General features: G+C 48.0%; 2 protein-coding genes across 3 annotated transcripts; both read left to right on the top strand.

Annotated features, from left to right (window-relative positions):
- Positions 1-1027: 1027 nt before the first annotated feature.
- ATRIP (ATR interacting protein) lies at positions 1028-20112 on the top strand. 2 transcript variants are annotated; one of them, XM_065933780.1, is made up of 13 exons: positions 1028-1351; positions 3247-3377; positions 3996-4166; positions 6054-6172; positions 9126-9283; positions 11046-11147; positions 11442-11571; positions 11757-12449; positions 17808-17944; positions 18111-18199; positions 18972-19052; positions 19275-19527; positions 19941-20112. In XM_065933780.1, exons 1-13 carry the CDS (start codon positions 1111-1113, stop codon positions 20006-20008), a joined length of 2373 nt encoding a protein of 790 aa, XP_065789852.1. In that variant the 5' UTR covers positions 1028-1110; the 3' UTR covers positions 20009-20112. The 2 variants fall into 2 exon arrangements, with proteins under 2 accessions (XP_065789852.1, XP_065789851.1); XM_065933779.1 differs by having other exon boundaries at positions 1029-1351; positions 18108-18199.
- Positions 20113-20150: 38 nt separating this feature from the next.
- TREX1 (three prime repair exonuclease 1) lies at positions 20151-22088 on the top strand. Its single transcript, XM_065933781.1, has 2 exons — positions 20151-20707; positions 20989-22088. The coding sequence occupies exon 2, from the start codon at positions 21010-21012 to the stop codon at positions 21955-21957; it is 948 nt and encodes a 315-aa protein (XP_065789853.1). The 5' UTR covers positions 20151-20707; positions 20989-21009; the 3' UTR covers positions 21958-22088.
- Positions 22089-22219: the final 131 nt, after the last annotated feature.

Genomic DNA, 22219 nt, shown 5'->3' with positions numbered 1-22219 from the left:
CCGAGTGGTTAAGGCGTTGGACTCGAAAAATCTTGCCCCTGTTACTTTCCAACACCTTGTTCCTGCTAAATGTCCTGCACATCACAGTGCCATGCTTAGTCGCCCAGTCGTGTCCGGCACTTTGTGACCCCATGGACTGCAGCCTGCCAGTAAAATCCTGTCAGCCACTCAAGCCCAGCATGAATCACTGCTCCTTTCTAAAACCTTACCTTCCTATTTTGCCATTGATAACGCCTACCTGGCAATTGTGTGGCCTCCATTTCAGTATTGTATTCTTGTCTGAGTAATCTTGATGCCATCCTCCTTAGCACTTCTTGATAACTCCCACTTAACCTATAGGACAGCCCAGTTGCTACTTCCATGGGACCTTCGTTGACTTCTTGAGTCTCATTCATTTCCACATGACCAGCGCTTGGAACAAAAACACTTAAGAGCTCCCAGAGAAATGAACGAATAAATATTAACAGCCTGAGCAGTTCCTAAGCCCTTCAACACCAAATGTACACATTCAAAACATTTACTGTACTCAAAGATGTGTGCTCATAACAGTTCTATTCTTAACTCCTAGCCCAACTCCATTCTTCCACACTCCTCCTCAAGAGCCTGGGGTATTTGAGAAGTGGGTCTGGCTGGACAGCGAGGTCACAAAAACCAAAAGTCTGAATGCTGCTGCCTACCCTAGATTCACACTGCACGGGTGAATATCTATCTGGGCGAACTCCAGCAAGCGCTGCCCCAGGGCATGTCAAGAAGCGGGCACACTACTTGCGTGGTGGGGCTGGTGCGTTTGCCTAGGTAACTCAGTTCGCTGCGCTTAGACCACCGCAGTGGCCTACCGAGTCCTAACAGTCGGTACCAAAGCGCCAGGAGAGGTTGGGCCCAAGAAAGGCGGGAAGCAACAAGTCTCAGCGTGCACTCAGTGGGACACAGCGGCGCGCTCTGATGATGTAATTCCTCCACGCCCGCTAACTGGTAGGTGATTGGCTCGTTGGTTCGGGGGCGTGTCCCAGCGGATGAGGCGGGCCGCGGCGCGCGGGCGGTTGGTCCATTCCTCCTTCCTCGTGGGTATAGGCCTGGCTCAGTGTCTTTAGAGATCATCCAGCGGCAGGCATGGCTGGAATCTCCGCGTCAGGCAGCAGGAGGCGGAGCGGGCCCCCGGCACCTTGTCCTGGCCCTCCGCCCAACACCGGGCACCCTCCGAGCAAGCGGGCCCGAGGCATCCCCGCCGCCCCGGACCCCGAAGACCCATTCGGCCTGCATGAGGATTTCACCGCCGACGACCTGGAGGAGCTCGACACGCTTGCGTCCCAGGCCCTGAGCCAGTGCCCGACCACGGCTCGGGGCGTGTCCAGTGAGTTCGCCTTTTCCCCTTAAGAGTGGTGCAGACTTCCTTCGACCCCTTAGATGGTTCTGCCTTCGGAACCCCGCGGCGACCGTTCCGGTGTCTTGCACCCACACTGCCCCTTCATAGGAACAGTTTGATTTAAGCAGCGATTGTATCCCAAGAGGTCCTTTGATTTGAGGGGAGAAATGTATCAGAAATGTCGAACAGCCGTTTTGGAATATAGAAAGCTAGGTTAACATTTTACTTGGGTTTCTATTCTTTGGACCACTGGGTTCTTAGTTCTCAGCAGAGATCCTTGCAACACAACTACTACAGCATCATTACCTACACATGGGGACCCATCCTTATAACATATTTGTGAGGCTTTAGATCGAATGAAGACCACCTTTTCCTTTGGGCCGCCTGAGCACAAGAGGGATCTGGCAGAGGCAAGAGATAGATAGACTTATGTTTTTATACAACCAATAAATTGTACTAGGTGCCCAAACTTTAGAAGCTGCAGACACTTAGCAACAAACAAAAGCCTCCACCTTCTTAGAGCTTACACTCATTCTACTGACGTCTTATGGGGCTCCCTGGAAGAGAAAGGTTTTGAGGGTACCTTGAACCTCTACTTGGATGTCTTATAGACATGTTAAATTCCACACAGTCATTTCCTGGAAATCCAGTCATCTGCCAGCATCTCCAGCATGGTGCTTGGCAAAGCAGACATTCAGAAAAGACACATTGATGAACACATTTTGCATGGCAGAGATTAGCACCACTCTCCATCATGTAGCACAAGCCAACATCCCCCTTGCTCCTTTCCAAATCCTGTACCTTTACCTTTTTCTTCCATCTCAAGAATCCATCCTCTCTGCATCATCTCTGCCATCTCCCTGATCTGTGTTACCATCACCCCTCCCCTGGACAGAAGTCCACTAAATTGTGTCCATATTTCCAGTTATGACTCCTAGAAGTCAGACTTCACACCACAGCCAGAGTGATCATTTTAAAACTAAAATCTGTCACACACAGATGCACAATGGACATCCCTGCTGAAAGCCTTTAATGACTTCACACTTCTAGTAAAAAGATTCATTCCTTGAATTCCCCCTGCTTCCCTACAATACAGAAACTGCACATCACTATGTCTTTTTTTTTTTTTTTTTGGCTGCACTGCATGTGGGATTTTAGTTCCCAAGGATCAAACCCACACTCCCTGCAGTGCAAGTGTGAAGTTTTAACCACTGGACCACCAGGGAAGTCCATATTGCTGTTTCTTACACATTGAGTGTTCTTTCCATCCATTCCCCATCACCATTCCTCTGGTTAATTCATGCTTGTTCTTCAGCTCTCCATTCAGTTATCACTTATCTGGGGAAGGCTTCCAGTCATCCATGTGGGTTAAATCCCCTGTTACAGGCATTCCTCTATTTATTCTTCTCTGCAGCTCTTATAACAGTTGTAATTTTATGTTCTTATATTTTTTATTGCCATGTAAGCTCCATGAGCGTAAGGACTGTATCCATTTTGCTCACCACTGTAGCTTTCTTTAGAGGCTAAATTGTGCCTGACATATTACAGGTGCTGAGTAAATATTATTGAATAATGGATTACTGAGATTCGAACAGTGAAATTCCCACAGCACCTTTCAGCCTTTAGCTGAGACCCTTAAAACTGGGTGCAGGGGGAATAAAAACAAGAAACTGAATGCGGAATGGGGAGAGGGAGGCAGAATTTGTTATTTCATAAGGATTGAATCATGTTCTTATGTTGGAAATACCTATTCTACTTAGTAGATCTTTCTTTAATTTGCTTTCAAAAGTGATTGTTTTCAGCACTGACTGGTGAAAGTGGGAAAATACTGAGTCCTAAAAAGTATATGGGAACTGGTTTTTTTTGGTTGTTGTGTTTTACAGATGTTCATAAGGTCACCATATTAGATGGGATGTCAAAATATCCTGCAGGGAAAAACAGAGAAAGTGTTGCAGTTAAAGATAATTTTGAATTAGAGGTACTTCAGGCACAATACAAAGAACTTAAAGAAAAGGTAAGGGATTTAACTTGTGGGTTTTGTAGTTAATTCATTCACTTATGCATGTGTTAGAAAACATTATACAATAAAATATAGAAAAGTTTTAAAACAAGAGTCCAGATTCATCCCCATGAATTGGGAGGAAACTGGGGAAAGAAAACCAGAAAATTTTGGTTGCAACTAAATCCTGAGATTCCTAACAGCCAAGGCAAAAAAAGAGACACTTTGTAAACCCTATACAAAAAGAGATACAAACTTTCTGTTATAGTACTGAGATAAATTTATAGCATGTGTCTTATAGAAGAAACACAACGTCATAATGGTTGCTATTTTCATTAACAGTTTTGCAAAAAAGCAGACATCTTTCATATGACTATCTGTAGGTCCCTAGGACCTTTGGAATGTGCATGCAGAAGTGACAAGTATGTCTTTAAGCTATTTGCTGAAAACCTGCTGTCCCAGGAATGGACCTAGCAGGTCATGATCTGGTTGGCATGGATGTATTCTGAGCACTTATTGATCCTTTGGACATGTTTTAAATGTGTTTCTTCATCTCCCCAGCTACATGTTGAAATAAGTGCATATATAATTTTCCCTTACAAACTTTTCACAAGATCAATTTGGAATTTCCAGATGAAGGCAATGGAAGAAGAAGTGCTCATTAAAAATGGAGAAATTAAAATTTTGCGGGACTCACTGCATCAGACAGAATCCATTCTAGAGGAACAAAGAAGATCTCATTTCCTTCTTGAACAAGAGAAAACTCAAGCACTCAGTGAAAAAGAAAAGGAATTCTCCAAAAAGGTGACCCAGAGATATGTTTTGCTTATATGGACATCAGCTTTGCCTGCTTAATGAGTTCCTTTAGAAGCAATGCCTAAAGTTGCTTATAAATCTCCCAGGAAGATTTCAGCAGTTGTTTGTTGGAAATACTTTTGCTACCAACTAATTACATGTACTTTTCTTTGAGGCTCTGTGGTTTGGAAAAGGACGTAGATGAAATTCTGCTTTGCTGTGTTTGCCTAAGTCACTGGGTAACACTTTGCAGAAACAGGCTTAAATTATGCTGGGTTTTTTTTTTTTTTTTTTTGGCAGATCAGAAACTCAACTGGTCTAGCTTAGGCCAAACAAACAAACAAAAAAAGGTATTGCCTTCTGTAACTAAGTCTTGGGAAAACAGATGTACTGCGGTCTCAAATGACTCGAGATTTGCCAGGACTCATCTTTATTCTCTGTACTGTTGATAAGTTCCATCCTTAGGGCTGAGGATGTTTTCTCCAGGGCTCATATTTCACAGCTCCAGAACAGACTGAAGTCTTAGGGGTCCTCATCTCAAGTTTTAAAATTCTGGGGAAGGCTCTAATTGGTCTAACCTGAGTCAGGTGCCTGCCCCGGAACTAGTCACTGGAACCAAAGAGATAATAGCTCCCATTCAACTCATATATTCAGAGGCAGGAAAATGATGTTTCTTAGGGCAGGGAGACACTGTTGTGGGGAGAAAAACTGGGTGCCAGCTATATGTTACTTTCCTTCACTTCCCAAATAAAGACATGGGTTTTACTCTGCCATTACTTCATTCAGCAAACTTGGCAATCTTTGAAGAAGTGCTGACCTGCGCCTAACACTAACAGCAGTAGTTGCTTTTCCATATGCATAGTGAGGACCAAGGGATATACCGACAAGCCAGAGATTGAAGCCAGGCTTTATCACATTCAAGCAGTGACCTCAGGGCGACCAGTCATGCTCTATGACTCATCTCCTTTATCTGTTCCCGAAATAACCAGAAGGGTTGTTGTGAGACTTAAATGGTCCCGCACTTGTGTCTGGTGCTATGCCTGGCATGGACTATGCTTAGGGAATGGCAGCAGTTACTGTTGGCCAGAGCAGCAGGTCTCCCCACACTGTTCAGGGTTTTGGTAAAACTATTCCAGATCCTCAGCCCAGACCTTCAGGAAGACCTGGACTGTGCACCACTGTGTTCCCTGGTGGCTCAGGGGTAAAGAACCCACCGGCCAATGCAGGAGCCGTGAGTTCGATCCCTGGATCGGGAAGATTCCCGGAGGAGGAAATGGCAACCCATTTCAGTATTCTTGCCTGGGAAATCCCATGGACAGAGGAGCCTGAGGGGGCTCCAGTCAATGGGGTTGCAAAGAATCAGACACAACTGAGTGACTAAACAACAACATGTTCACTACAAGGTCTACATGTTACTGTGAGATATTGCATCTTGTCAAGCTTTGTGCTGGGCATTTTACATTTACCATTCTTACTTAATCCCCCCAATCATGAAGACAGGTATTTATCTTACACATAAGCTGAAGTTCAGAGAGGCCGAGTAAATGGTGTTTGAATCCTCACAAACTACTTAGCAATAAGCAGGTCAAAATATCTTTCTAGAACACCATGCCATCTTTCAGTAAGAAAGCTAAAACTTGATATTTTAGGACATTTATGTCACAGCAGAGTTTTATACTATTTCTCATTGTTTGTTTTTCTTTTACTAGCTTGAGATTTTTGAAGCCCAGAACTATTTTTTATTGTTGGTGGTGGGATCCTTGCTCCCAGACCAGGGATCAAACCTGGACCGCTTGCATTGGAAGCATGGAATCTTAACCACTGGGCTGCCAGGGTAGTCCCCCAGAGCTGTTTCTGCATATGTGATGAAACCTCTATATTTCTTTTGCCTTCCAGCTCCAGTCCTTGCAGTCTGAACTCCAGTTTAAAGATGCAGAGATGAATGAATTAAGAACGAAGCTTCAGAACAGTGAACGAGCTAATAAACTAGCTGTACCCACCGTTTCCCATGTCAGGTAATGATGGCACTAGAGGGAGGGAACAGTTTTGTTATCATTTTGTAAAAAGTCTGAATGATAATGTCAGACTAGTTGTGAACGAAGGTCATTTGGTCTCTGCCACTGGGGCACAGATCCTCTTTTCCAGAGGCCTCAAAGGTGGTTCAGATGAGGCTGCAATGGTTTGGGGATCATAGCATAAAGGCCCCACACTCTCTGAAAGTGCCTTCTTCCTGTAGGACTTTATAAACACAACTCCTCAGGATGAGAAAAGGCTGGAAAGATGATCTCTAGAGTTTTAGAGTTGACCAGTCTTCATTTTTATGTAATTTTTTTCAAATAAGTGATTTTGTCCCAACTGCTTAGAACATTTTTTCTCATTTGCTGCCCAGCGGCCCCCACCTTTGCTGCAGACGTAATCAGTTTGTTAATGGTCTGTCCTGTGAGAAGTCTGTCAGTATCAGCCTTGAAACTTGAACTGTGTGGGTCAGGTCATCTTTTTCTGGTATTCAGCATTCTGCTGCCTTTGCTTATAATGGACAGGGTATGAAACTGAACTCTTCAGGCCTTGCATAGTCCAGGTAAGACAGAGGACAGCAGAAGGAATCCATCCTTTCCTCTTCACACTACTCACAGAACGGCCTCAGCATTGTGTAATCTAATCAGAGGGTTAAGACTGCTTCTCTAACATAAAAACTCTGACACCAAGGAACCGACCGTTTCCTAGTTGCAAGAAACAACATACCTCTTACTAGATGCTCTTTCTACTGAAAATCTTTTGATTCAGGCCCTGGCTATTAAAAAAGAGGTTGTTGTAAACTAGTGGTTGTCAGCGGCGAGAGGGAAAGGAAGAGGGACAATATAAGGATAGGGGAGTAAGAGGTACAAACTATTAGGTATAAAATAAGCTACAAGTATATACTGCAGAACAAGGGGATGTAGCCAATATTTTATACTAGCTATAAATGGGGTAAACTTTTAAAAATTATGAATCACTATATCATATGCTTATAACTTAGATAATATTGTATAGAACTATATTTCAATTTAAAAAAAGAGGTTGCTGCAAAACTCATCTTTTTTAATTTTATTTTTTGTTTACCTCCCTCCATTCATTCACATGCTCATCTGAGAAGACTTAAGTTCTTCCAGCTTTGGACAATAACTGCTTTTAGAAACTGTAAAGTAGTTACAAGAGAACAGTTGCCCAAGATTCAGAATTTTTAAAAAAAAATGGAGCATGTGTATTATGTGACCAATGTCTTCACTCTAACTTGGTTATGAGACTAAAACCATTCCTCACTGCTCTAACATGCTGAAGAATCATCTGAGAGGGAGGGAGATGGATGCTGAGTTGTCACATCAAAGGAAGCAGCATTATTCTAGCAGCATCCATTCTTGTCTAAGCCTTCCACTGTTAGAGATTTGAGGTTACATGGTATACTTTATGCTCATAACTAATGTGGCTGAAGAATTGGTATTGAATTTATAGCATCAGCAGAACAGAAAATCTGATGTATTTTATGCATGTCAATAAAGGAATGACCTGTTCTTGTTCTACAGAGAATGGAAATTGGAAGTCAAACACCCTTTGTATTCCAAAATAGGGTCTCAAAACATTTTATAATTTTCATTTAAATTGTTAGGAGGCTTGGAGCTATTAGTTAATCTATCTTCCAATACACTGTTTAATATAGCACTGAATAAATGATGCAAGTTGTCAATGGATGAGTGATCAACTAATAGCTCTGCTAGTAATTGATTTATTTTTCTTCAATAAAGTTGCATAAACCAAAAAAAAAAAAGTTGCTGCAAATCAAAACTACAATGAGGTATCACTTAACACCAGTCAGAATGGCCATCATCAAAAAAATCTACAAATAATAAATGCTGGAGAGGGTGTGGAGAAAAGGGAACCCTCTCGCACTGTTGGTGGGAATATAAACTGATACAGTCACTATGGAGAACAGTGTGGCGAGTCCTTAAAAAACTAGGAATAAAACCACCACATGACCCAGCAATGCCATTATGAGGCATATACCCTCAGAAAACCGTAATTGAAGCAGACACATGTACCCCAGTGTTCACTGCAGCACTATTTACAATAGCCAAGATATGGAAGTAACCTAGATGTCCATCCACCAATGAATGGATAAAGAAGTTGTGGTCCATATATACAATGGAATATTACTCAGCCATAAAAAGGGATGAATTTGAGTCAGTTCTAGTGAGGTGGATGAACTAGAGCCTGTTATACAGAGTGAAGTAATTCAGGGGAAAACAAGTATCGTGTGTGTATATGTGTGTGTGTGTGTGTGTATACATACATATATATATATATATATATATATGGAATTTTGAAAAATAGTACTAATGAACCTATTTGCAGGGCAACAGTAGAGACATGGACATGGAGAACAGATTTGTGGACACAGGGAAGGAGAGCGTGGGGCAAATTGAGAGGGGCACTGAGACATACATTACCGGTGCTACATAACACAGGGAGCTCAACCCGGGGCTCTGTGACAACCTAGAAGGGTGGGATGGGGCGGGCGGTGGGAGGCGGGTTCAAGAGGGAGGGGGCATATGTATACTTATGGCTGATTTGCATTGTATGGCAGAAACCAATACAACATTGTAAAGCAATTATTCTCCAATTAAAAGTAAATTTTTTTTAAAAAGGTTGCAGATTGAAAATATGTTTTGGTGGTATTGGAAATAGTACTTGAATTCTGCCCAATACTTTTGATGGTGGAAACAAATGAAAGATTTTTTTCCTACCATTTGGATGAAAGTGCCTTGAATTTTACACTGCTATCCTGCCAAAGACTAACAAATGTGGAGTAGATGAATCTTTTGATCAAATCACCTAGACATGAAAAGTTTAAAGCCTGTTAGAAGTTTTATAACCAGGTATTTTACATGGGGTTAGCAGAATCATTACTCTGCTTTCATAGTTAACTTTTTCCAGTCCTAGGAAAAGCCCTTCTGTGGTTATAAAGCCAGAAGCATGTTCTCCACAATTTGGAAAACCATCTTTCCCTACAAAGGAGTCTTTTAGTGCTAACAAGTCCCTTCCCCAGCCCTGCCAGACAGAGCCAGCATACAAGTCCCCGATGGGCAGGGAGGGTAAGTCCATCTCTCTATCGTCTACAACTCAATATCAGACCACTTGACCTTGAGCCTTGAAACAATTGAGTGTTTATTTTCTCCTCCTTTCTGTGCGTCCACAGTTCTGACAGCATAGTGGGGATGGTTTGTCTCTAAGGGCGCTGGAATCACTGAAGTCTTGTCAGGGGCTGGAGGATCTATTTCAAGGTGGTGCATTCACATGTCTAACAAGTGGAATTTCTTTCCACATGTGGGCCTCTCCCCAGGGCTACTTGGTTGACCTCCTCACCCCATACGTGGCTTCCTAAAGAGCTAGCAAACCCAGAGAGCTTGGTGTAAGCAGAATCTCTCCTTTCTGTGTCTGAACCTTAAAGTCACATGGCATCAGTTCTGTCACTCAGCCTAAGTTCTACTCATTAGAACTGAGTCCCTGAGTCTGGGCTGTGTTCAAGGGGAGGGAGACTAGACTGCACCCTTTGAGTGCAAGCGTGTCAAAGAACTTGCAGGCGTATTTTAAAACCTCCACAGTCAGCATCCATCGACAGGCCAGAAGCACAACTAGGATGCAGGAATATGTGCTCCTTTCGTAGCCAGGTTGAGTCCAGACTGAGGCAGTGCTACTGCTTTCTAGAGAGAAGCAATCTAGCATTAGTAGGTTTTCACTGTGAGGCTGTGCTGTGCCAGTTTATCCTGCCATTCAGATACCCTGCCTCTGTCCTACCACCATCAGCTCTTTCAAATCATTGGCATCACGGCACCCCTGAGAACTACAGCTACTCATATTTTTGGAGCAAATTCAAAAGTGGTTATAGTTGGGAAGATTTCCCTGGAGAAGGAAATGGCAACCTGCTCCAGTATCCTTACCTGGAAAATTCCATGGATAGAGGAGCCTCGTGCGGGCTACAGTCCATGGGGTTGCAAAGAGTCAGACATGACTGAGCGACTAAGCACACACACACACACTGAACACACACACACACACTGAACACATACACACACACTGAATACACATACACACACTTAACATACACAACACACACTGAACACACACACACACACACACACTGAACACACACACACACTGAACACACAGACTGAACACACACATACACACACACACCCCGAACCTCTGTGCTTCAGTTTTCCCATATATAGAACAAAGCCACTGATAACACCTCCTGGGAGGGCTGGTGTGAAGAACAAGAGAGTTGACAGGTGTAAAGCTCTTAGAACAGTGTCTGGCATGTAATAAGAATCACATAAATGTTAAAGGTACAGCTTTTTTTTTTTTTTTTTTTTTTGAGGTTTATGAACTTTGTTTAATAAAGTCTATGGCAAAAAAAAATTTTTTAAGTACAAATATGCTGTATCTGTCATAAGTAAATCAGCCTGTTGCCCACTGAGTGAGTGATAGTTGCTCAGTCATGCTTGACTCTTTGCAACCCCATGGACTGCAGCCTGCTAGGCTCCTCTGTCCATGGAATTCTACAGGCAAGATTACTGGAGTGGGTTGCCATTTCCTTCTCCAAGGGTACAGCTTTTATGTTATTGCCTGACTTTGGAGTGGGACACACAATTTAATTTTCTTTTCTTTTCTTTATGCAAGTTCCTATTTTATATGAGAAAGGCAAAGATGCGAAAGTTCTTGAGTTGCTTTGGCTCTTGTTTTGATCCAGAGTTGAAAAAAATAGAACAATGTATGTTTGAAACTCATCACGTTTAAAGAGTTTCTGATACACGCGTGCTTTCATGTTCTAATTTTGATTAACATTTTATCTAGTTGCAGAGAATAAGGCTCACAGTCTGGGAGGTGGCCCCATAAAGCAGGAAGAGCCCCAGAAAAGTCTTGTTGACAGCTGGATGCAGAGATCAAACAATCAAGGTACCAGAACGCGTGCTTCTTCTGCCAGATGCCTGCCTGGGTCTGATGGTGCTCTGTGATGCTGCACTGGAATTGCCTAACTGTCCTGGGCTGTGGGAGCCAGGCAGTGCTTTAGAGGGTCAGTGGGAATAGGACTCTGTGATTGAAGTATGTGACTATAAACTGGGAGAGGCCAAGAGCAAGTATGCCCCCGAGCCTTCAGTACCCACAGGTGTCTCAGGGGGCCTCAGTGGTCGTTGAGAGGAGAGTTGGCATCGTAGAAAAGCACTCTCATGTCACCTTGTCTTTCCGCAGGGTCCATTTTGATAAACCTTCTCCTGAAGCAGCCTTTGATCCCCGGGTCACCCCTGGGTCTGTCCCACCTCCTCAGCAGTTGTCCTGAGGCTCCTGCCGGCACCCAGTTCCAGCTACCAGGGCTTGGCAGGTAAGCACAAGACTCCTAAAAATCTTGTCTGGAAGGAGTTTTCAGGAAACAAGTCCCCATCTGGTCCTGACCAGCCTCAGACATCTGCTCTGGGCCCGGAGATGAGAGAATTTGCCAGCAGGTTTTCTGGGTTCCTTGATATCTGCCTCTCACACTTGTGTCTTTTCTTTTGTGTTTGTTGCTAGTACCTTGACTGGGATTTCAAGCCTGAGGACCACAGGTCCTCGAGATGGGTCTTGTCCCCTCTCGGCCCTGAGAGAAGCACAGCACATGGCACTCACTGGACTGAACCTGGTGGCCAGGAATGAAGAAGGCTCCAGTGACAGAGACCCAGCAGAGGGAGGCAGAAGGGCCTTCCCGCTCCGCAGGCTCCCTGGGGCTGTGCATCTCCTCCCCCTGGTACAGTTCTTCATCGGCTTACACTGCCAGGCTCTGCAGGACTTGGCAGCAGTCAAGAGAAGCGGCGCGCCTGCGGACTCACCGACACGCCCCTCCCGTGTGAGCCCTGGGGCAGAGGCCAGCCCCGAGGACCCCCTCTGTAACCTGGAAGGCTTCTCGGTGGCGGCACTCAGCGTCCTCCAGCACCTGGTGTGCCACAGCGGAGCGGTCGTCCGCCTGTTACTGTCAGGAGCGGGCGCTGAGTCTGCTGCGGGGGAAGGAGGCCAGAGCCAGGTTCACGGACATTGTCATGGGGATGCGACCTCAGCCCCAGAGGGGCTTGCCGAGGACCAAGGCCAGCATCCACTCTTGAAGATGCTCATTCACCTTCTGGCTTCCTCTTCTGCAGCAACAGGTCACCTTCAAGCCAGTGTCCTCAGCCAGTGCCTTAAGGTTTTGGTGAAATTAGCTGAAAATGCTTCCTTTGATTTCCTGCCCAGGTATCCTGCAGCGTGGGAGTCATGATTCCTTGTGGGTCTTACCTGACCTCTTGAGGTCTGTCCTGTGGCCCCTGAGCTTGCTCCCATCTTGACGCGTTCATACTGCTCAGCTCTAAGCCTTGGTTTAGGTTCTTAGCTCAGGGAGTTCTGAAGTCATGGGAAACGGGTCCAGGTGTTAAAAGAACCAAGGAAGTGGTTTATTTGGCTTAGTTCTGCCTCTAGGCAGTAGGTAAGCAAAACACACATGTTAAAAGAAGGCTGCTAGTCACTATGGAAGAGCATCCTGACCCCAAGACAGAGACCAAACCCAGAGGCCTTTGGACCTGGAACACGCATCAGGTGAAGACTGCACATCACAGGCATGTTGAAGTTGAGTTTGCTGGGGTTCCCTGAGGAAGCAGAAGGTGTGCAGGTACAAGCTGATTGCTGGGAATCTGCCCATCTTCAAGGTGCCCACCACTGGCATGAGCCACAGCTTACTTGTTCCTCTTACAGTTTGTTGTGAAACACCACTGTCAGAAATTCCTAGCTTGGGATTCCAGACCTTGAACATTTGGGAAGGTAAACCTCACCCAGCCAGTCCTCTAGTTAGTCCTAGAATCTCATCACCCCCTCAGCACTCCACCCAGAGGCCAGTTCCACTGGCTGCACAGTTCTTAAGTCTTTTGTCTCTGAGCCCAGGATACCTGTTTACTAAACACATTTCTGGATCCTGGTCGCCATATGAATATATTCCCGCCTGTCTGGTCCATCCTAAAGGTGGTGCTCAGAGCTCGACACAGTGTAGTGCAGAGTAGTGTGGACAGCAAGGTGGGCTCAGCACCACTGCCCAGGTCACAGTGGCTGGTTGCTTGGATTTTTTTTTTCTTTTGAGTCTTCTCTTTCCTTTTTTTCCTTTAAAATTCCATAGTGCTTTACAATTTTCAGAAGTTTCACACACATGATTTCATATAATCCCATAACAACACTTCTTTAATCTTCTACTCCTATTTTGCCCCTCCCTCCTTCCTTCTCTGTGCCCAAAGGTAACCACTAGTTTGTTGTGTCTGAGTCTTTATCTTTTTTAATTCACTAGTTTCTTGTAATACTTAGATTCTAAGTATACATGATATCATACAGTTTTTGCCTTTCTCTGTCTTATTTCATTTATCATAATGCCCTCCAAGGCTATCCATGTTGCTGCAGATGGCAAAATTTTGTTCTTTTTATGGCTGAGTAGTATTCCATTGAAGATTGAAGGCAAAAGGAGAAGGGGGTGGCATTGGATGAGATGGTTATTAGATAGCATCACCGACTCAATGGACAAGAATTTGAGCAAACTCCAGGAGACAGTGAAGGATAGGGAAGCCTGGCATGCTGCAGTCCACAGGGTTGCAAAGAGTCAGACATGACTTAGCGACTGAACAACAGCGACAGTATTCCAGTGTGTGTGTGTGTGTGCACCACAACTTCTTTACATTCATCTGTTGATGGACAGTTGCTTCAGTACCTTGGCAATTGTAGATAATAATGCTTCTATGAACAGCAGGGTGCATGTTTCCAAATTAGTGTTTTGGTTTTTTATTCTTCCCGGATATAACCCAGAAGTAGAATTGCTGGATAATATGGTACTCCCATTTTAGTTTTTTGAGAAACTCCCATACTGTTTTCCACAGTGGCTATACTAATTTACATTCCCACTGATAGCATAGGAGGATTCCCTTTTCTTCACATCCTTGCCAACATTTGTTGGTATTCTTGATGGTGGTAGCCATTTGAGCAGTTTGAGGTGATATCTCATTGTGGTTTTGATTTGCGTTTCCGTAGTGATGAGTGATAACTGAGCATCTTTTCATGTGTCTGTTGGCCATCTAGCTATCCTCTTTAGAAAAATGTCTATTCAGTTCTGCTCATCTTTTGATTGGGTTGTTTGTTTGACGTTGAGTTCTATGAGCTGTTTATATATGCTGAATATATGACCCCCTTATCAGTTATATCACTTGCAGTTATCTTCTCCCACAATAATGGGTTCTTTTTTCATTCTGCCCACCATTTCCTTTGTTGTGCAAAAGCTTTTAAATTATATTAGGTAGATCCCATTGGCACTTTTTTCCCCGCTTTTGTTTACTTTTGCTTTAAGAAATGGATCCAAAAAACAGCTGCTGTAATTTTATGTCAGAGTGTTCTGCCTGTTTAAATTTTTTTCTTCTAGTTCTGTGAAAAATGCCATTGGTAATTTGATAATGACTGCGCTGAATCTGTAGATTGCCTTGGGTAGTCACTTGGACAATATCGATTCTTCCAAGAACAGGGTCTATCATTTCATCTGTTTGTGTCATGTTATTTCATCAGCATCTTACAGTTATTGGAGTATAGACCTTTTTGCCTGCTTAGGCAGGCATATTCTTAGGTGTTTTATTCTTTTTGATGCAGTGGTAAGTGGGAAATCCAGCAAACTTCCGTGTATTAATTTTGTATCCTGCAACTTTACCAAATTCATTGATGGGTTCTAGTCATTTTCTGGTGGCATCTGCAAACAGTGAAATTTTTCTCTTCCTTGCCAGTTTGGATTCCTTTTTATTTTTTTCTTCTCTGCTGTGGTTAGGACTTCCAAAACTATCTGAATAAAAATGGTGAGAGTGGGCATCCTTGTCTTGTTCCTGATCTTAGAGAAAATGCTTTCAGCTTTTCACCAATGCATCTGATGTCAGCTGTGGGTTTTTCATATGTGGCCTTTATTATTAATATGTTGACCTAAGTTTCCTCTATGCCTACTTTCTGAAGTTTTTATCATAAATGGATGCTGAACTTTAGCAGAAGTTCTGCATCTGTTGAGATGATCATATGATTTTTAGTCACTTTGTTAATGCAGCTTGTCACATTGATCTGTGGATAACTGAAAAATCCTTGCATCTTGGTTTCTTATTTTTTAAATGAATGAATTCCAGGAAGCACATTTTTACCAGTTATCTTGGTAGACAGATCACCATTCTATTCCTGTTGACCTTATCTGTGACATGAAAAAACAGCCGTTTCATGGGTGCTTACTGCAGGCCAGACAAGAGCCTTCTGTTCACAAGCCCAGGTGGCACCCTCAGAGCCCTGCGTCCTCCCGCCCAGCACAGAGCCTGGCTCACTCTGAGCCCTCAGTGTTTGCTGAGTGAACAAACTCCGTGTTGAGTTAGGGAGTCTTGTCTGAAACGCCAGAGGCAGTGTATTAGATGGTTTCAAGCCAGTTAGGCTCCTGAGTGACTTTTTTTTTTCTTTCAAACGTTTATTTAGTATCAAGCAAGAGGAGACTTTGCTTAACACTACAGAACATTTCAAGACTTGAGTTACAAAAGAGTATCACATTATTTGCACTTGTAATTGACTTCCCTTTTTACGCATGTTGGCAAGAGAAAAAAAAAATAGCACATGGCTGAAAGATAAAATAACTAAATTTCTATGGAAACCTTTAAAATGAAAGGTGAGGCTTATGTTAAAAGGATAGATTAACATATTTAGTAAACCTATCTTTTTTGTTTAACACTAGTTAATCAAAGTTATTTTTTTTCCTTTAGATGACCCATTTTTCATATACAGACTGGAAATAACAAAATTTTACATGTCTTTTTTTTTTTTCTGCCCAGGTTGCTGTTTCAACAAAGTGCTTTTAAATGCCATCCATTCAGATTTTAAGCATTTTGATTTATTTAAAATGGGATTGTTCATAGAAAAAAATTACTTTGAACAGTATACAGGACTGGTGGAGACTGGCTATGTCACAACAGCAGACAGTACAATCAGTATCTGCCATATGGCTGGTCTCTGTAGATGCCCTTCGCTGATGCCACTTCCCCGCAGTACTTCCCTTCCAAATTCCTTCATGCTGATAAGCTGAACCCCATTACCACACAGCTTCCTGTTCGTCTTGGAGTAAAAGCAAAAGCCAGGGACAGGTACTGTGCTGTACTTAGCCGCTCAGTCAGACTCTTTGTGACCCCATGGACTGTAGCCTGCCAGGCTCCTCTGTTCATGGGGATTCTCCAGGCAAGAATACTGGAGTGGATTGCCATGCCCACGCCAACCCAGGGATCAAACCACACTGCAGGTGGATTCTTTACCATCTGAGCCAAGGAGGCCTAAGACAGGTGGTACCAAGGCTCTAAGGCATATGTTTTACGGCACGGGTGGCCAGGCAGGCTGTGGTCTCTTACGAAGCGTACCACTGCCCACCTAGGCTTGAGAGCACGTCATCCTCCGAGTTTTATCTTTCTACCCCATCTGGTGTAGCAGTTAGGTCTTCCTGGGTTGCTCTCCACGTACTGGCATGGCAGGGGGTTTTTTCTTTTTTTTTTCTGGCAGGTGCTTTTGAACAAAAAAGACTCATCCTCAACTCAAGCAGAGTAGCATGACTGTTATTTATTGTGCATTTGGGGGGCTCTGGAGAAAAAAAAACATTTAAAATAAGTAGGCTCTGATGCTATCAAAAACTAATTTGGAAATAACTGTTGTATATATAGACAGGTTTTTTTGTTTTAGTTTCAGTGGGCCACTTCTAGCCTAATAATGAAATTAGGTGACTCGTTAGTGCATACTTGGGAATTCCAGTTTTCCACCAAGTTCCATACTCCCTGGTGACTAGAAACATTCAGCTTGTCTGTCGTACAGGATTTGCTCTCAAATGAGTTTGCCCCAAATAGACCTTGCTCCCTAATGGTACACAGGGAATATTCTTAACCTCCTTGTATGAAAGGGGACACACCCATAGAACTCCCCCGCCACCTAGGAGGTGGTGTGGGTTGAGCCAACAGTAGTGGTTATCTTGGGACTTGGTTCCCTTGTAATGAATGGGCCAGCTCTTTGCCCCTAAGATTAGGGGGAAGAGTGCCCGAGCCTCTCACCGTGCACACCTCAAGTGAGTACTTTCACATACGTGGCTGCAGAGGAGCTAGTGTTTCCTGACAAGCGGAGAAAATGAAGTCTTCCTTGCTTGGCAAGTGATGTCATGAGATCGGACCAGAGTCTAGCCAGTCCTTTGGTGGTGGGTTCAGGACTCTCCTCTCACACTCAGCTCAAGACCTGGCTCCCTATTTGGGAGCAAAGGCAGGAAGGAGCTGGGAGCAGTGTGGAGGCTGGCTTGCCAGGTCCAGGGAGGCATCTCATATTTTCGAGGTGGCACTGGGCCAGGCAAGGACCTGTCCTCTTTCAGCCACAGCAGCCCCACAGTGAAGGGTAACCCACTTGTTCTCAGGCTAGCATTTGAAGCCAGGTCTATCTGAATCCAGTTTCCTCTTCCCTGGCCTCTTCAATTTCCTTTTACCGACAGTGAAAAAGAAGGGTGAGTTACAGAGTTGGGTTGGAGGCATCACGTCTTCCTGGGCCCCTGTGTTTCAGGTTCCAGTGCGTGTTCAGGGTGCTGCCGCAATGCCTGCGCCCAGAGACGCCCCTGCCCAGCGTGCTTCTGACGATCGAGCTCCTGTCCCTCCTGGTGGACCATGAGAAGCTCGCACCTCAGCTCTGCTCCCACTCAGGTAAAGCAGGCCAGGGGGTGGGGGGCCCGCACCGGACAGCTCCGGCTGGTTGAGGGGAAGGAGGCGGCAGGGACAGGCCAGGCACCTCCTGAGGGCTCCCGCAGCCTGCACCCTGGCGGTGGGTGGGAGGGCAGAGCCTGAGCGAGCTGGGCGTCCCTTCCAGAAGGCTGCCTTCTGCTGCTGCTGTACACGTACATCACGTCGAGACCTGACGGAGCCGCCTCCGAGGCGCAGTGGCTGCAGCTGGAGCAAGAGGTAGAAGCACCAGAGCCCTCTGTGGACGGCTCGCCTCCCCACCCCGCCCCGCCCCACCGGAGGGGCGCCTTTCCTCCTCCTCGGGACAAAAGGGGCTTTCACTCACATCGGTGACGCGTTTAGAGACCAACAAGGAAGGCTCGTTTTGGGGGGCCCCCACTATACAGATATAACACACGTGGACCCCGGGTATCCTGGGCCTTGGCAGGGTAGCCTGGTAGCTGGAGGTGGGCCTGGAGGCAGGGGTCATTGGTGAGACACAGGTCTTGGTCCTGAGCATCTCCTGGGAAGGCCCAGGATACCATCACCTCTTGGATCCCATCAGTGCAGACAGTTCGGTTTAGTTGCTCAGTCGTGTCCGACTCTCTGCGACCCCATGGTCTGTAGCACGCCAGGCTTCCCTGTCCATCATCAACTCTGGGAGTTTACTCAAACTCATGTCCATCGAGTCGGTGGTGCCATCCAACCATCTCATCCTCTGTCGTCCCCTTCTCCTCCTGCCTCCAATCTTTCCCAGCATCAGGGTCTTTTTTCAGGAGTCAGCTCTTCGAATCAGTGACCAAAGTATTGGAGCTTCAGCTTCGGCATCAGTCCTTCCAGTGAATATCCAGGACTGATTTCCTGTAGGATCTCCTTGCAGTCCAAGGGCCTCTCCAGACAGGCAGTTGCTTAGGCAACTGGAGCTCTGCAAGAAGCTTGAGAAAGCCCTCGCCGTGACCGGAACTGGGGTGGCGTTCTGGCGCGGATGGAACCGGGTCTGTTCTTGTTCTAGGCCGTGTGGCTCCTGGCCAAGCTGAGTGTGCAGAGCCCCTCCTCCCCAGTCACTGCCTCCAGCTGCCAGTGCAACGTGGAGGTGAGTGCCGGGCGCGGAAGGGGGCTGGCGGCGGGCAGCCCTGCTGGTGGCTGACAGGGCCGTCTGAGAGCATCCCTGCTCCTTCATCAGGGCTGGACCCTGGTGCCACCGCTCAGAACCCTCCTCACCCCGGGGAGAGGCTAGGACTGGGGCCGCCCCGCCAAGCCGGTGGTCCAGGTGCAGAGAGCACATGTCCTGACCTCCGCCCGCGCCCTCCCGCAGGTGGTCAGAGCACTCACGGTGATGCTGCACAGACAGTGGCTGACGGTGCGGCGGGCAGGGGGGCCCCCGCGGACCGAGCGGCAGAGGCGCACGGTGCGGTGTCTGCGGGACACGGTGCTCCTGCTTCACGGCCTGTCCCAGAAGGACAAGCTCTTCACGGTGCACTGTGTGGAGGTCCTGCACCAGTATGACCAGGTCATGCCCGGCGTCAGCACGCTGATTCGAGGGCTTCCTGACGTGACCGACTGTGAAGGTGAGCCCGCAGGAGGGCCCCAGCCCCCCGCCCCAGCCCCCATGCGGGGTCGGCCCTGAAGTCCCCGGGCCAGTCAGACCCCCTGGCCTTAAGTCAGCGGCCCACCATCCACACAGCCTTTGCCGGCACTGGGCCACCCTTTCCTTCCTGCTCTGGCTCCTCTCTCAGTATATCAGCCTGCCTTTGGCTCGTATCTACTGAGTCAGCCTGGCAGAGCCATGGCTTTTCCAGAAACATCCCTGTCTGAACTGCCTTTGTATCACTTTGCTTGCAGTAGCTGAGGGAGCGAGGCCTGGGCGTGGAAGGGACTGGTTAGTTCCTATGGGCCTGGGGGGCGGGCGGAGAGGTGGGGCCACCCCCAGTCCCAGCGCCTTTGGGCCAGTCACCACAGAACCTTCTGGTTTTTGCCTCAGAGGCGGCCCTGGAGGATCTCTGTGCCGTGGAGACGGATGTGGATGAGCCTGAGATGGACTGTGGCTGAGGCCTGTGAGCACCGGGCCACACGGTGGCACCAGAGCCACTCCTGCCCTTTCCTCCCTCCGCTGATTAAAAGCACTGACTGGCTGAGAACGCGCCAGCCTTCTGTTTCCTGAGTTTGCTCAGTGTCCGCAGAGCGGGAAGGACAGAGGAGGGGGACCCGGGAAAGGCTGAGATCCCTGCTGGGCCTTGCCGGAGCTGAGCTCCAGCCCCACGGGGATGATTCTGCCCTGGGGAAGGAGCCCTGCCCGCTTGTGGATTTGCCCTGAGTCATCCCTCTCTCCTGAGGCCACAGGAAGAAACCATTGTGCGCAGGGGTGGAGGCAGCCCTCAGCCCAGGCCTAAACCAGGGAGGCCTGGGAAAGTGGGGCCATGGACTGGGTGCAAAATGGTCACAGCAGGGGGGCTCCCGGCAGGCCGAGTCACGGAGCCAGCCTCCCCCCATAGCCTGGTCCTCCCAGCATGAGCGTGCGAGGGCCCGGTTCACTGTGCTAGCCAGTGGGCCTACAGCCAGAGATCTGAGGCCTTTGGGGCAGCCCTGCGGGTGCCTGGGGAGGGACGGGTGCTGGTAGGAGGGACAGCCCAGGCCAGCTGACGAGAGGGGCGGGCTCAGACCAAGTTTCACTTCCCGCCACTGCTGCTGCCGGCAGCAAGAAGCAGGCAGAGTGTGCACCCTGAGTCATTGCTGCCTGCCGGCTCCTCGGTAAGTGAGAACCCCCAGGGGAATGAAGCAGGGTGGGAGGGCCGTGGGTACCCCCCCACAATAAGAGGCCCCCAGGGGAGGAGCTGAGCCTGCACCTGAACAGCCAGCCGAGTGAGCGGGTCCCACTAAGGAAGCCACCCTACCTTCTGTCTTCCTGCCTGAAAGTGGGTGCTGGAGCTCAGCAACAGGCCCTGATGGGGCAGGGAAGGCCAGAGAGGCGTTCCCACCCCGCCCGTCAGCGGGCACTCACCCTCCCACCCCGACCCCCTGCTCCTCCGCAGGCTCAGCGGCGGACACCCACCATGGGCTCGCGGGCCCTGCCCCCAGGGCCTGTGCAGACCCTCATCTTCCTGGACCTGGAGGCCACCGGCCTGCCCTTCTCCCAGCCCAGGATCACTGAGCTGTGCCTGCTGGCCGTCCACAGATACGCCCTGGAGGGCCTTCCCACCCCTCAGGGGCCTGCGCCGACAGCGCCCCCGCCGCCCCGGGTGCTGGACAAGCTCTCCCTGTGCGTGGCTCCAGGGAAGGCGTGCAGCCCCACGGCCAGCGAGATCACAGGCCTGAGCACCGCCGTGCTGGCTGCCCACGGGCGTCGGGCCTTTGACGCCGACCTGGTCAACCTGATCCATGCCTTCCTGCAGCGCCAGCCACAGCCCTGGTGCCTCGTGGCCCACAATGGTGATCGCTACGACTTCCCCCTGCTCCGGGCCGAGCTGGCGCTGCTGGGCCTGGCCAGTGCTCTAGACGACGCCTTCTGTGTGGACAGCATCGCTGCCCTGAAGGCCCTGGAGCCGGCTGGCAGCTCCTCGGAGCACGGCCCAAGGAAGAGCTACAGCCTGGGCAGCATCTACACACGCCTGTATGGGCAGGCCCCGCCAGACTCGCACACCGCCGAGGGGGACGTGCTCGCCCTGCTGGGCGTCTGTCAGTGGAGGCCGCGGGCCCTGCTACGGTGGGTGGATGCTCATGCCAAGCCCTTCAGCACCGTCAAGCCAATGTACGTGGTCACAACCTCTACTGGAACCGACCCAAGGCCATCTGCTGTCACAGCCACAGTGCCCCTGGCCAGAGCCAGCGACAGTGGCCCCAACCTTCGTGGAGACAGGAGCCCCAAGCCAACCCCTTCCCCAGTGAAGTGCCCTGGAGCCCCACCCGGGGAGGGGCTGCTGGCCCCCCTGGGCCTGCTGGCCTTCCTGACTTTGGCGGTAGCCACGCTGTATGGGCTGTCACTGGCCATACCCGGGCAGTAGGCCAGGAAGGGAAGTCTGACTAATAAAAATCCCCCACAGCACTGAGTGATCACTCACCTCTACCCTCCGTGGTGGCCTTACAGCCTCTTGCCCACACTCAGAGACCTGGGGCCAGGGGCACAGAAAATGACAGTCTTTGTCCAGCACCCTTCCTACCAGGACGGTCAGACTTCTGAGTCCAAGAGAAGTAGGAGACCATGAACTTCAAATACTGGAGGGAAATGATAGCTAGCCTCACCCCCAATCCCAGTAGCCAGGGCTA

This window comes from Muntiacus reevesi, chromosome 4, assembly GCF_963930625.1.
Source record: "Muntiacus reevesi chromosome 4, mMunRee1.1, whole genome shotgun sequence".
Taxonomy (NCBI): domain Eukaryota; kingdom Metazoa; phylum Chordata; class Mammalia; order Artiodactyla; family Cervidae; genus Muntiacus; species Muntiacus reevesi.
Note: the sequence above shows the minus strand (reverse complement) of the source record. Positions and strands in the feature narration are given on the sequence as shown.